Consider the following 15574-nt stretch of genomic DNA (forward strand, 5'->3'; position numbering starts at 1 on the left):
ACACTTATAATTAAGGTCATAGATAGCAGACTAAACATGAAAAAAAAAAAGACAAACAATAGAAGTAGGAAAGCAAAGCAAAACCTAGGGGTATTGTCAAGCTATAAGAACTTATTCATGAAGAAAAGTGCTTTTCAAAAATTCTTCATGACCAGTTGTGCTGGGAAGATACATACCACGAAGTCAGTGGAACTGACTGTTGCAAGTTGAATTAGAGATTTGATGTAAGTAGGATTACCAGAACTTGGAATTGTTATTTCTTCTTTAAATAGACTTCTGTGCCATTCCAGACTGGGGGATATGTATAGCAGAAATGTTAAATTAAAAATATATTCTAGATATTGAAAGTAATTTTAAATATCTTGCTTGTTGACAGTAGCTTGCTTTGATACTTTGACATAGTTCATGGCTAACTGCCTTCAGAGGTATTAATATATCCTGTATTTTAAAATACTAACAAAGAATTGCTTTCGGTTTTGTGTTAATAGCCGTCGTTCTGGCCAGTATACAATGAACCATGACAATTCCAAGAAGACCCCGGATGGAGCGTCATTTGACCGCTCAGGTTCCCAGGACTCCTTGGATGAACTGTCTTTGGATGACTATTGGAAGGAAGTTGAAAACATCCATGAAACCAGAAGAAATAATCATGAGGAACGAGAAGCACTTGTAGTGAAAGAGCCAGATGGTAATGAAAAATATTGTTGTGAATGATTACCACTGTGCTGATATAGGGATTTTCTTTAAGTGTTATTTCAAGAGATGACACCTACCAAACACATTTAGATGAAAAAAAGGGGCTTTGTTAAACATGCACTGTTGAAAATTTAGTTGCCTCTGATATATAACACCAGAAATAGGCAGTGCACTGAAAGAGAACTGTATCAGAAATAAGTAAAAGGCTGGTTTTACTTTAAACAGTATTTGCAGAAAATGAGAAAGGTGCCTGTAATCATAAAGCTTATTTTGCAGTTTACTTTGTGTAAGTTGTTTGTTATTGTAGCTCTTGTGGATTGAAACCTCAGGCTTGAGAACACAAGCCAATGATTAACTGTTTAAGTTTAGTGAGTAACTTCTAAACTTTTAACTGTCTTGGATGTTCAGTTGTATTGTTTTTGTGTCTCCGAAGCATCATTCCTGAGGGCATGATCTCAGAATAAGTTGGGCAATTTCCTTATTTTTCTTGTCATATCAGACAGAAGAGAAGTAACATCCTTAATCCCACTTTTCTCTCAAAAAGATTCTTTTTTAACTCTGCAGTATCTGCCCCTCTGATTCTTACAAGAGGCCCACAGACTCAATAAATTAAAATGGTGAGCTTGGCATTTTGGTATGGCCCCAGCAGAGCTTGTTCTACAGTATATGAGTCTCTTTTCTTACTCCAGCTCAGTGATGCTGATGTGGCTTCAGGCTCTGCACTCCAAAACCCACCGTTTCCTTTTTACTTATATATAGCCTTCTTCCCCTAGTTACCTCCAGCTCCAGCTGCTGAATCTGGCAGTGCTGGCACGAAGCCCAGGCATGAAGCCAAACTCAGCTCAGCTGAGTTGATGAGCTTGAGCAGATGTTGATGTGCTGCACACCTTGCTTTATGTGCAGCACCTCATTTGAATGAGTGCTTCTGAATGTGTGAGACACTGCATCTGGCCCACGGGCTGGCCAGGCAGGGGGCTCACTTGAGACACAGCCATGCAAAGACAAGGCAGGGGAGAGACAAGGTATGCCTTGCTCAGGTCTGCTCTGGAGAATAGGCGTAGACCTCCTTTCTTAGCCCTAATAACAAAATCTGCAAGAGTTTTGTTAGAGAGTCAGGATTTGGTGGCACAGCCATTGCAAAATTCATACTTAAAATTTTGTATCTGTTTTCTGAACACTGTTAATACTCATATGACCCCTTGGACTGGGCACTGAGGGAAACTGCAGTCAATAGTGAAGTTAACAGGACTGCTTAGGAGCACTTTTAGACAGCTTATACGTTGAAATGTTGCTTGAAAGTTTGAGAGGGTTGTTGGCATTCAGCACAAACTAGACTGCTACTGACAGAACTTAGTGTCAATAGTTTTTTAAAAAAAAGTATCATTAGAGACATACTGATTTCAGAAGTGGAAGTTTTGCCATAGGTGACAGTATTTAGTGGCTTTCTCCTCCTTCATGTGCAGTGATCTGTCAAGGAAGGATGCCTTACCAGCTGTAAGACTAAAGCAACAATCATTTTATGGGCTGTCAGCAGTCTGGAGACGATGTCGTAAGAACTGATTAAAAAGTAGCATTAAGGTGACTCCTGTAACCTGGTTTGTCCTTCATTAAATTGAGCTAGTGGAGAGCTGTAGGATTAATGTATTGAGAAAACTGGGCAGAACCATGTCAGTAAAGGAGCTAAAAAGATTGAGGTTTGACCTAAAAATCAATGAAGCAGCAATGATCAGAGGCTTTCAGGCTTTCCCATACACATTTGTATTTAGGTAACATTTGTAAAATGGTATATGATTTAATAGAAGTGCTGTCAGTTATGATAAAAATTGTCCCATAGCAATCTGTATTGGATTAACCATTTTAAAAGCCTTGATATGATATGTTAACCCTTTTGAAGCACTTTACAAACAACAGCTTTTTTCCAGGTCATGATAGTGTAAATAATTGTCCTGTATTGTGTATTCCTGTGGACCTTTCCCTGTGAACTGCAGTAGCTATATCACGTCATCATAATCTGCTGTGCTTAACAATACTGGAAAGCCAACATTTACGCTCTTTTCTCTTTGCCTGGCTCAGAGGGAGAACTGGAAGAAGAATGGCTGAAGGAAGCAGGTCTGTCCAATCTGTTTGGTGAGAGCACGGGTGATTCCCAAGAAAGCATGGTGTTCCTGTCCACATTGACCCGAACCCAGAAGGCAGCAGTAGAAAAGCGAGTAGAGACTGTCACACAAACCTTGAGGAAAAAGAACAAACACCACCAGATTCCCGATGTCAGAGATATCTTCAGGCTACAAAGCGACCCAAAGGAAAAAGTAAGTTCCTGGCTGTCATTTCTTCGATGCTGATAGAGAGGAGACAGGGACAGGTAGGGGTGGGAGGAGAGGAGAGGGAGACAGACACACAAAAGGGCTATTTCCAGAAGATTTGTGTGTAACTTTTTACCAGTTTCCAAGGGAAATTTGTACTGCAATTATGGAAATAGCATTGGTCCAGAGTTGACATTGCATTAAGCAATGTTAGTACGTAGAAATGAGTATGTATGTTGGTCTTTTGTTACTCAAAGGGGATAGATAAAACAACAACTCTGTGGTCACGAAACTGCTTGGATTTAGTTTTAACCAAGGCACAAAAATCATGACAACAAACACCCAAAGAACGAACAGAAGCCTACACTTCAGGTGGTAATGCCTACAGTCATTCTGAGAGGTCTGCCATATAGGGGACAATATGGCTTGTATTTACTGGTGTACTTGTTTGCTTGTTTCTTTTTCTTTTTTTTTCTTTTTCTTTTTTTTTAAAAAGAGGATATAAAGTGACATCAGCCTAACCTTCTCTTTTTTTTTTTTTTTTTTTTTTTTTGGCTAGGCATTTATGCTTATTATTGTGGGGGCTAGACCCCTATACTAACTCCCAGGGCCCCTCTATGTCATTAAACTGCATGTGGTGAGTTGCTCTGACAGGTCCTGAAGAGACTCGTTTCCCCTTGTGGTTTAATGAACAGAGGAGCTCCTCATGCAGGAAAGGGGAAGGAGGGAAACAGAGACTATAATTAGAATTCCTCTTCTGCAGAGAAGCATGTCTGTTCTCTCTACTCCCCTCAAAGCAACTGGATCTTCAGCTGCGAGGAGAAACGGGCTGGATGGCAGTACACCGCTAGTTTACCAGATCCCAGCCCCATCCCTCATTCTTTCTCCTCCTGCTGCCGTGCAGCGTGCATCACAGTGGCAGGGGAAGCATGGTGGATTCTGAGAGGAGTTAATTTCCTCCCTCCCTCAACTGCTTCCTCTTCTTGGGCAGCTCCTTTCAAATTCAGTAAAGGTGAAATGTAGTGGGGGATGTTTGTAAGCTCAAATGTGTATTCTGGAGGCAAAACTTCCCTTTTGCTGTTCTGCTTTGCATGTGGTTACAGAAGAGATAGTAACTCCATAAAAGATTTCCAGGATCTGTTTTAGAATTGACTACACCTAAAAATTACAAGATCAAATAGAAGAGCAATTTAGGTAAAACATCATATAGCTTAAAGCAGTATAATTTCCCTTTCAAGTATGTTATTTCAGTCAAGTACAAGAAATACTCATGTTCCTTTTTAAACTACATATTGTAATGTCTCAGAATCATATGTTACAGTGTTCTGTAGACTTCTTTTTCTTTTAAGCTACATGTTTTGATATTGATGATATCAAAGAGAAGTAATGCAAACAGATGATCGTAGCCATGTAAGATGTGCACAATAGGTCAGGATATTGATTAAATATAGAAATAAGTAAAAAATAAAATAAAAAATCCTTCTAAACCTCTCTTCCTGACTGCAATAAAATAATGTAAATCTAGGCCTTCAAAACTATACTGCATTCCTTTCTTCAAAGCAAGGTAATTATTATGAAATCATTGCTTGTCCTTACTTATCTAACCTGTCACAGAAAGCCCGTAGTGAGATACTTTGTACAACCTCCCTAGGTAACTTGTTTCAGAACTTTATCACTCTCCCATCATTAAAAAGCTTTTTCTGTAACAAAAAAGGACTGAAGCCATCTACAGCTGTATGAAGTCATTCCAGTTTAATAATAGTCTCTGAAAATCCTGCAACCTCCCTTCACCTGGGGGAAGGCAGGAGGAAAGGTAAAACAATAGGCAGTATTGTGATGTTTCTGCTGTTTCCTGCCATATTCCTGCCAAAGAGAAGCTAGACTTTTGGTACCTTGACAGTTTCCCAGTCTGCTTATTTGTGTGTTTCCCAGTCTATTTCTACTTAAACATGGAACAGTAATAATTTTCTGAGCAGTCATATTGCCTTTCCAGCAAACTATGGCTTCAGGTCAAAGACTACATGTTCTCATCCCTTGCAACACTGGAAAATTAAGTCTTATACCCACTTATAATTTTAGGAAGAGGGGGAATGGACTTAATTACCGCTGTCTTAATTACCTAGATTTCAGATGCCCTTAGACTTTGTCAAAAGGATTTCAGCTGAAACACACAGATGTGCTTCTGCGTATTCTTGGATTGCAGGAGTATGTATCTTAATCCTGCACAGAGTCAAAGGAGTTTCTACAACCACATATTTGGTCTTTATAGGCATGCAAATTTATATTTATTGTCCCTTTCTTAGGTCTGTGATGAAAATGAACCCTCAGCTGTAAGAACAACTGAAAACAGAAGTGGAACACAGGATGAAACAAAAGGTAATGCCAGACAGAAATCTTGTGGATTTTTTTTCCTCTTCTGTTCGTAGTCTTTCAATTTCACAATCTACTACATAGGTCCGTATTTCAAATAAATTTTCAGCAAAGCAAAATGAAATTCTTATGAGAAAACCTGGTCTAGCCTGTGTTGTTGTGCACTTGTAAAGTTTTTAAGTGTGGCTGTAGGTTGTGTCTTTTGAGCCATCTGGGAAACCTTGTTTTTTACCAGTGATCATCTTATAATGAAGTCATCTGGGAGAATTCTCCTCCCACAGCTTATGCTTAGGTCTTTCCTGATCCTTAATTTATCCCTTCTGAATTATCTCTACTGTACAGTACAGGAAATGAAGCACTATTATACATAAGCTCATCAGTGCATACAAGAGAGCAAAAACAAATGTACTATAAATATACAATAAAGGCGAGAACTGGCTATATGTCTGCAGCTCAAAATGAAGGAAAAACAGAAGAAAAAAGCTGTTTACCTTTTTAAGGAAAATGTAAAGGAATTATCATTCTGTGTGTGTAGGACTGGGCTGGTTCAACAGCATGTGATTATGCATGAGTAGTTCAGTACCCATTGAAGACCCCCAGAACTTCCCCCTCCCTCGCACTGCCATGTAGGACAGAGCATAACAGAAGTCCTTGGCTGAATCCATAGTTTCTGTTTTGAGGGTATGAATTTTGATGAAAGACTTTGACAAAGCTTTGTGCTGTTCTTCAGTGCCAACACAAAAAAACAAAAACATGTTGCCCTGTATCTTACCCACATCTTTGAGCTGGGATAGCACTATATTGCTCTACCATCATACGTTTTGCTGTAATCAACACATTAGCTGGCAGCCATTTAAGCTTTAAGATACTTAATTGCTTTTCTGCGTTGTTTATATGTCTTTTTTTTTTTTTCTTCTGGGAGACTGGATAGCATGTAGGTATCATATGGGACCCTGCAGTCTCCTTAAATAGGCAGGCAGGTAGATCAAGTTACCTAACACAAGTTACTTATCTGTAATTAAGCCACCAAATAAACTTGTGCTCCACTTTTAGAATACTGACTTGTAGTTTTCTGGAAAAAATGATTGCTTTAGGATTAAACTTAAAAAAACAGAAACAAACAATACAGGATATGCTTAGAAGTTGAATTGGGAGAGATGAATATAAAACAGTTCTGAATATCACTAAAACTGTGCGTTTCCAGAAGTGTTGTTAATCCTTCCCTTCCCCACTCTCAGCAAACCTCACTGGAGTAAGAACTGTAAAAAAAAACAATTGGGAAGACTGCCAGGCTGCTGGTTCAGCAGAAGGGAAGGAAGAGATGCCTGGTGCTTGTGTCAATAAACTGCACTGTAGGACTCAGAGCTGGAAAATTACCAAGCAATTATTACAGAGTTTTTATCACATCTGGTTCTTTTTTTCCAGTGGCCCTGATGAACCCTGCAGAAATGGGAAATTCTGAAAGGCAAATCCCATATGCTAACTCTCCACAGCACAGATTGTGATGTGGATTGCAAATGCAGCCTTCTTCCATCCTGATACACTTCTGCTCCTGTCAACATGCTAAAATGGGCTCTGCTCCCAAGATTAGAGCAGGAAGAAAAAAACATCCAAGTTTAGTAGCGTTAAAAGCACTGCACCTGTTTCACTGCTGTGCTGTGATCTTTCCTCCAGAATGATGGGCTAATTAGTGTTATACAAACAGTGAATGAATTTAAGGCAAAAAGTAAACAGTGCTTGATATTTCAGAGATACTAAATATTCATGAAATATAAATCCAAAGGCATTATCTTAAAATGGAAACCCTCTTTACCAAAGAAATACTACCAGTTTCACCTGAAAAATGTGAACACCATCTCAGACATAAGAAATTTCAGAGCTTAAATGGAGATTTTGTTGGATTTCTTAAAACTGTTGGAGTGAATGAAGGCTCTTTGGCCCTTCTCCAAAGGTGATGACTCCGCTTCTAATTTAGTACTTGAATGCGGCATTCTCAAGTGCTTCTGACAGAATGAGCATACATGAGTTGTGTGAACCTGTGCGCATTCCTCCTTTCTTGCCTGTCTGACACACCTTTTTTCTTGTCTGAATAATGTAAGCAGACTTGGAGGATACTACAAAACCATTATGTTTTCATTCTCTTCTGTCTGATCCTGATCAAACGCAATGATTTAATAAGTTCCTATGTTTCTTCTGTTAATAGCTGCATATTTGAGTTTTTTTGGAAGGACCCTTACTTATTAGCTCTGATGTTTCTTTGTTTCCTGTAGGTACAGGAAATATCTACAAGAAAAAAAAAAAGAAAATCTAGAATTGTGTATTAAGCTGACAAAATATGTTATCATTTTGACAATCCATAACACTCACTGAAATCATGAAAAGCTAGCAATATGTTCAACAGCTACAAAAGAAAAAATACAATTCTCTTTGGATGCTTGTGAAAAGGAATAAATATCCATGTGGCTGAAACATCTCAAGAAATAAAAAGCAAAGAATAAACAGATGTAAAGCTAAATACTCATTAGCTTGAATAGGGGAACAGCAAAAGTCAGTTTACTGTGGGACTCTAGTTGTCCTCCTAAACACAGTGGGTTAGCGGCAAGGGAAGAATGTTAGATAAAACCTGTGTATAAGGGCAAGCTCAAAGCTTAATGATGTGGCAAATGGATGAAAGAATTTAACGTAGTAGGTGTAACATGAGGGAAAAGAGCTGTAATAGTTGCTTCTTGATAGGAAAAAAGACTGAAATGTGGTTGTATTTTATTAATTGAGTTTGCTTCTGCTTTTCATTTTACATGATAAAGAATATATGGCTGGAGTGATAAAGGGCTAGTGAAAAGATTATAAACATATATTCTCTACTTAAATGTCAGCTATAAATTAGCATTATAAGTAGATGTTTTGTCAGTTAAAAAAAACAGCCATTCTACATTTCCAATTATCAATTAAGATCTATGAGTATAGCTTTATGGCTACTCTATACTCTAGCATTCTCTAGCAAAACAAGGAAATAACAAGGTTGACACTTCTAATGTTTTCATGTCCCATTAAAAAGAAACCCCAAACCCAACTCCCCAGCCCACTCCTGAAGAATTCCCTTCATTGTATGGGATCTTTAAAATAGCGCTTTGAACCGGGGAAAGAGTATAGGGCTAATTTAAAATATGGCCACCACATCCTCATAGACAATATTTATGTTTTCTGTATCACATTTGCATTTCTCATGAAATAGTGCATGCAGTTGGCAGGTTGACAGAACACTGAAGCTGCTTCCTCTTACAGCTGCTTCCTAGTTAATAAATGCACAACAACGGGAACAAGGCTATACAATAAAGAGGAAACTCCCTGCAACAGAAGCAGTCAGACTTCTAAAATGTACACACCATTACCAAGACATCTGCTTTAGACAGTGCCTAGTATGACCAGAGATCTGAAATAGGAGCTACCACTTTATTGTTTGTTAACATCAGATCTGTCCCATGCTGGTAGGAAGTATGTAGGTCATGTACAGGCAACAATAGCTTGGTAGAAGTCTTGGGGTGACAGTGAACTCTTTTCCTTCAGTACAGCTGCATTAAACAGCTTACATGATATATGTAGGCATACGGACATGGAGGCCAGAAATTGAAGCCAGAGAAGAGTTTGACCTTGGATATGTTTGGTTCCTGAGGTCTCATATATCTATTTACTGAAAGCAGCGGCTCTAGTTTCAGGATCAGCTTAATCTGCAGTGTATGCCTCAGGAGTCTTTCAGGGTCTATTGAGAGTGAGCAGATGCCACTCTGAAAAGAGAAACTGGAAATCCACAACAGGTTCATTTCGGAAGTGTTTTATTCTATTTCTTACAATATTGCTTGGCTGTAAGTAGAGTCAAACACCTTAACTCAAATCCATCTCTCTTCTTTCTGGAACTGTCTTAGCTCCAGATCAATTAAATTGAAGTGGGAGTGGCTGCATTAAACATTGTGCCCTGCCAGGTAGTGGCTATTGGTGGCTTTGGCCATTTGCCTTTCTATCAGAACCCCTGAGTTTTTCCCTAGCAGATGGAGGTAACTTTCAGGATTCACTAAAGCGCAGCAGTGACTAGTCTTGTGTGTTGTCTTTCAATTAGACAGAGATACAGTTCAGAAGAAAAAATCAAGTTGCTATATATTTTTTGTGTTAAATTAATGCTTTATATGTTATTTGGGTTGTATGTTTGCAGCTCAGCTTTTTATCAGGCCCCTGGAAGTATCAGTGTAGGGCAGCACTTCCCTGATGCCTTCTCCCTTAATCAGCCCCACCAGAGCCTTTCTCCTGCTTCAAGGTCAAATGTTGCTGCAGCTGTAACTATTCTCTGGGAGATTTTCTGGCCTTGTTTAGCATGGTTATTCCAGGACGTGCAAAAATTTCCAACGGTGATGTAAAGAAATTACTCTGTTATGTTACACCATGTTCATATACAAAAGCATATACACTGCTGATGGTTCTCCTCAACTCACGTCTGTTTTCCTCCCACTTTTTCTGTGCTTATTATGTTATCTTTGAATAGACTGCAGTCTCCTGTGGGTAGGAGTTAGTGGCGGAATCATGGTCCCATTGAAATGAGCAGTATTAATTTGCTTATATTTGCTCTGGTTTTAGGAAATTTGAATTCAAACGCAAATACATCAAAGTATTTGGAAAGTCTTGTAGGAATAACCTAGTCCTGGCTGTATCCATTAAGAAATAGTACATCACAAGTAATGCTGGAGAGATCAGAATCTTTATCTGGCTAGATTATCTTTGGTGCTGTGTATTAAATTATTTACAATACAATTTCCCTTTTGCTTCTATCCCAGTATCTTTTAACTGAAGACTGAAAATCTATGGTTGATTTCGTGTGTCAAAGTACACTTCTTCTTTTTCTAAAAGCAGAACTGCCTCTCCAGATTTTTCCGTTAGTTTTTTTTCTTTATTTTTTTTTTTAAGCAAAAAATATTCCGAATTTGTCTAGTGTTTAACTGGTATATAAAGAACAAAGAAAGAGAAGTAATGTGCTTGTTCTGTACTTAGTCCTTCCCTGTATCATGAAGCATGTCAAGACAGATTTGAGGAACCTAGACTCTTCAGGCTGAGGTGAGGACAGGAATGTCAGGACAGGAATGTCAGGACAACAACGTGATCTGTGTAGTGCGCACTATTCCCAGATGTTACTCGCAGATGCATGGGCTTCTTAAGGAGGCATTGAGATGGATTGGAAGCTGGCTGAATGGCTAGGCCCAGGGGTCTGTTTGCAGAACGGATGGTGGGCAGTGGCACAAAATCTACTTGGGAGTCAGTCAATAGCAGGAGTCAGTTGACTCCAGGGGTTAATACTCCAGTCCCACGTAACATCTTCAGTAATAATCTGAATGATGGGAAGAGTGTACCCTTAGCAAGTTTGCAGGTGACACAAAACTGGGGGGAGTGGCTGTTACACCAGAGGAACGTACTGCCATGCGGAGGGGTCTTGACAGGCTGGAGAAATGGTCTGACCGGAACCTCGTGAAGTTCAGTAAGGGGAAATGCAAAGTCCAGCAACTGGGGAGGAACAACGCCAGGCACCATGCTGGGTGCCACCAAGCAGGAAAGCAGCTCTGCAGAAAGGGACCTGAGGGTCCTGGTGGACACCAAGTTGAAACATGAGCCAGTAATTTGCTCTCGTGTCAAAGAAGACTAATGGTATCCTGGGCTGCATTGGGAGGAGTGTTGCCAGCAGGTCAAGGGAGGTGATCTTTTACGTCTTCTGTTCAACACTGACGAGGCCACACCTGGAGTATTGTGTCCAGTTTTGGGCTCCCCAGTACAAGAGGGACATGGACATACTGGAGAGAGTCCAATGAAGGACCATGAAGATGATGAAGGGTCTGAAGCACCTCTCCTATGAGGAAAGGCTGAGAGAGCTGGGACTGTTTAGCCTCAAGAGGAGAAGGCTCAGTGGGATTTTATCAACGTTTATGAATAACTGAAGGGAGGGTACAAAGAGGACAGAGCCATGCTCTTTTGAGCGCTGCCCATTGCCAAGAGGCAGCAGGCACAAACTGGAACACAGGAGTTTCTGTCTAAATATCAGCAATGGCACAGGTTGACCAGAGAGGCTGTGGAGTCTCCCTCCTTGGAGATCTTCAAAAGGTGGTCCTGGGCAAGTGGCTATAGGTGACTATGCTTGAGCAGGGGTTTGGACCAGATGATCTCCAGAGGTTCCTTTCCCACCTCAAACATTCTGTGATTTTGTGATGTTAACATTTTGGATTGTAGAGTAAACATGGTGGTTTTGCTTCTGAAATTGTGACAGCAGAAAAAAAAAAAAAGCTGTTTTGTTTGCATGATATTGCAGTGTTTGAGGATGCAAAGCGATGGCAAGAAACTCCTGATGCCAGAGCCATTTGGCTCTGGAAGATCCTGGTAATCTGCTATTTATTTGAGGTAGATTTCTTAATCTTTTCATAATAGAAAAATACGAGAACACTCCATGCTTTGGCAGAATTATTCTAGACAAAAATCTATAAGAGATGGAACCTTGTAAGAAGCCAGAAGTCAGTATATTTGTAACTAGAAAGTTTATCCCTTGCACAGGATTAATTTCCATGTTTTAAAATGCTTACTCATGCAATGAGTGATGCTCAACCCTGCTGCTGTTGATTATTTTTTTTTCTACTTTGTTTTCAGGTCTTAAGTTCAGTGTTGGAACTAATGAGCAGAAGACCCCACCTCAAGACATGCCATTTTCAGAAACTGACATCAATTTGGAGATACCCTTTGCAGAACAGGCAGCTAATACCAAAGACAGCTCAGTAGGCAAAATGTGCAAAGGTGGAGGTGGTGACACTCTTCCCCTGGTACATGTTTCCTATTTATTGCTCTCATTGTTTGTTTTCACTAGTTTGGTGGTATTGGTTGGATGATATTTATCTGATACTGGGTGAATTAGGTTTAAAAGAATATTGTTGGACGGAGCTCTATGGGGATAAACCTCAAGATAACTCATTTTTGGGAACAATATTCTCAATAACATGGAAATTACAACTTGTATGCCTATTTATGTCATTGTTGTTCTAGGAAAACTCACTTTATGTGTACACAATAACTGACTTTTAATATTAAGCTGGAATAGTGGCTTAGTTGTACACAAACTGTGTCCTTAGTTCATTCGTTTACAGCCTGTTATCTGAGGTGAGATGCTTTATCTCTGTAGTAGTAATATCTGTCATCTTCTGAAAAGGATTAGCGGATGCTTGTGGAAAACTTGTGTAGTTATCCAACGCAGATAGGTGAGGGAGGAAAATGAAGAGCAGAATGGTCTATAGAAGTCTAAAGTGAAGTGGCGGGAAGCTAAGGATTACTTTGTGCTGTTTTACTTCCCACCTCAAACAAAAGGCTCATTCAGAAAGAATCAAAATGGATACTAGGGAAGATCGTCCAAGGTGTTCTGTCAGTGATCTTCAGGCATCTTTATGGACCTCTCTTTGCCTAACACTTCATGAGCATGAAGTTACATGTGACCTGTAAACTAGTGACTCGTGCAAAAACCATCTCTTTTGATCTAACAGTGTATCCAAACACATCTGAGTAAATGTAGTGCCTGAAGTAATAATGTTTCACAGTTCTTCAAACACTTAATTTAGATAAAGACATATGCAGTTCTTTGAGTAGGAATTACCCCTTGTATCCTAGTTTAAACATTATAAACCAGACACTGACGGCTATTTAGAAATAGGTTCTGAAGTGTTTGAGTCACGTTTCTGTAATGCAGCTTATAACAAGGAAGTGAGAGCTACAGTCCATTTTACTTCTGTATACATATATATATGTGTGTGTGTACTACATACAGTCATGGACTACATGTAATCATAGACTCACAGAATGGTTTGGGCTGTAAGGGACCTTAAAGATCATCCAGTTCCAAGCCCTCTGCCATGGGCAGGGACACCTCCCACTAGACCAAGTTGCTAAAGGCCCATCTGACCTGGCCTTTAACAATTCCAGGGATGGGGCATCCACAACTTCTCTGGGCAGCAAGGAGCAGCAATATGATTGGAAAAGGAAGGGAGTTACACATTTAAATCTACAGTTTGTGTCTGTTGCATCTTTGTCATTGGCAGCTATTTTTAAACATTTATATTTGTGCAAATCAATGAAACCTCAAGGCAAGAGGCTGACAACATATCTACAATTTGTAAATTATGTTTATGTACAGTTCAAGTATGTACCATTGTAGCCATGTACCATAGCCACCAATTCATCTGTGCTATCACTGGGTCTGTACAGGATGAGAAAATAATTCTGGAGTACAATATTTGTTCTTTCCAAATGGAGAGGAAGGCTTGTCAATGTTGCTGCTTTGAGTCATGCATCTGCAAATGCCAGGCACGGGCAATTGTCTTACTTAGAAGGCTGCTGGTGAAAGATGGAGTTAAAAAAGCTTCTATGAGCTCATTCTATGAGCTTCCTAGCTCATAGAGCTCCCTCTCCCTCTTCCTCTCCCTCTCCCTCCCCCTCTCCCTCTCCCTCTCCCTCCAGTTCTCCCTCAGCTCCCCTCCTGCCTGGTATGAACTCATTTATTTATAATGGTGTCTGACTACTGCTTCTGCGTATTTATTGCAATAGAAATGCTCCATTATTATGTTCCCCCTTCCCTAATTAGGGAAGCCCTTTATTTTTATTCATATGGCAGTCAAATGTGTTATTTTTTGTGAATATGTGCAGGGGGATTTCTATCCCAATTGTACCTGCACAGGATTGTGCATGGATGGCTATTTCCACTGTTATAAATTGCAAAAGGATGCAGAAGGTGGGTGGGTGGAGTTTACAAGCAAGACAAAGCCAAACTCTTGTTGTAGGTGCCCAGTGAAATGACAAGAGGCAATGGGTATAAGTTGCAACAAGAGAAATTCTGTTCTGCAGTGAAAAAGTCCCCATGGGTGTGTTAAGCACTGAAATGGGTGCCCACGGTGTCTGTGGAATTTCTGTTACTGGAGGTTTTCAGAATTCAGTTGGACAACACTTTGAGCAAGCTGATCAGACTTTGAATTTAGCCTTGCTTGAGTGAGTAGTTGGATTAGATGAACTCCAGAAGTTACTAGGAACCTAAATTCTCCTATGACTCTAAAATTGTCTGCTTTGCAAACTATTTGTGGGATTCTTCCATAACACAGTTAGTAGCAGTAGGCTTCACAATGAAAAGGTTGGGCCCTGAAGGGAGCACAGCCTTAGAGCTAAGTAATTTGCTATGACTCGGATTATTCACTGTGCTACAAATCTCTGCTTTTAGAATTTCAGACTGCCAAAGGACAAAACGGGTACCACAAAGATTGGTGACCTTGCCCCTCAGGACATGAAGAAAGTCTATTCTTTAGCACTGATTGAATTGACTGCTCTCTATGACACACTTGGGACAGAATTCAAGCAGCAAAAAGCTGCAAAAATCAAAACCAAAGGTAAGAGTTTCATATTCTGAAACAAATTGGTCTGTTTTAATCCAGTGAAACAAAGGTATCTGGTTATTTATGACTTTCTTGGAGAAAATTTGTATTAATATATAAATAGTAACATAGATACTGAACAGCATTTAATTATACACCTTGACTCAAGGCACATTTTAGGCAAGTTCATGCACAAAGTCACTCTAGCTAAGGGACTGTGCTCTCTGTATAAAGTTAAAACTCAGGCCAGATACAGAGCAGATAAACAAGGAGAGAGGAAGGGGGGCCTTCCTCTCAATAGCATGGTATATAGGAGGAATTGCTTCACAGAAATTAGTATGATCATATATTTGCTGGGAGAGTATGTGTTTTGTTCTTTGTGGGTATTCTCCTGCTCTCATGAAGCTAGATACTGTGCCACTCCATCCTTTTTTGTTTTCCTTGTCCTTGGCTAGAGATGCTGGGAGCCTTTGTCACCTGCTTTCCTGTTATGTCTGGTACAGACTTTCCTGTATCACATAGCCATGCCCATCCGATATTTACTAAGGCCAGAATGCAGTTTTTGCTCTGAGTGGCATCATACCAAGTGGAAGTTTGGGTCTTTTGCAGAGGATTTTGAGGCAGTTGCAACATGTCATTTTGTTCTACAAGCCTATAAAGCATAGATATAATCACAGTGTTTTTCTTGGGAACTTAATACACATGGAAACCAATTTAAAGATGCTAGAGATTTTCAGTGCGTTGTTTGTTTTCTGTATTCCTGGCTTTTGCTAAATGTTTTAC

General features: G+C 39.7%; 1 protein-coding gene across 4 annotated transcripts in view; it reads left to right on the top strand.

Annotated features, from left to right (window-relative positions):
* The window catches only part of ARHGAP18 (Rho GTPase activating protein 18), a 92291-nt gene that overhangs the window by 54419 nt on the left and 22298 nt on the right, over nucleotides 1–15574 (top strand). For all 4 annotated transcript variants that reach the window (XM_080586798.1, XM_080586797.1, XM_080586796.1 and 1 more), the window contains 5 exons: nucleotides 489–688; nucleotides 2770–3005; nucleotides 5303–5375; nucleotides 12039–12208; nucleotides 14641–14806. In XM_080586798.1, the coding sequence (XP_080442924.1) occupies nucleotides 489–688; nucleotides 2770–3005; nucleotides 5303–5375; nucleotides 12039–12208; nucleotides 14641–14806 (845 nt within the window). The remainder of the gene's footprint in view (nucleotides 1–488; nucleotides 689–2769; nucleotides 3006–5302; nucleotides 5376–12038; nucleotides 12209–14640; nucleotides 14807–15574) is intronic.

This window comes from Anser brachyrhynchus (genome assembly GCF_964034855.1).
Source record: "Anser brachyrhynchus genome assembly, chromosome: 3".
In the NCBI taxonomy this organism is placed as follows: domain Eukaryota; kingdom Metazoa; phylum Chordata; class Aves; order Anseriformes; family Anatidae; genus Anser; species Anser brachyrhynchus.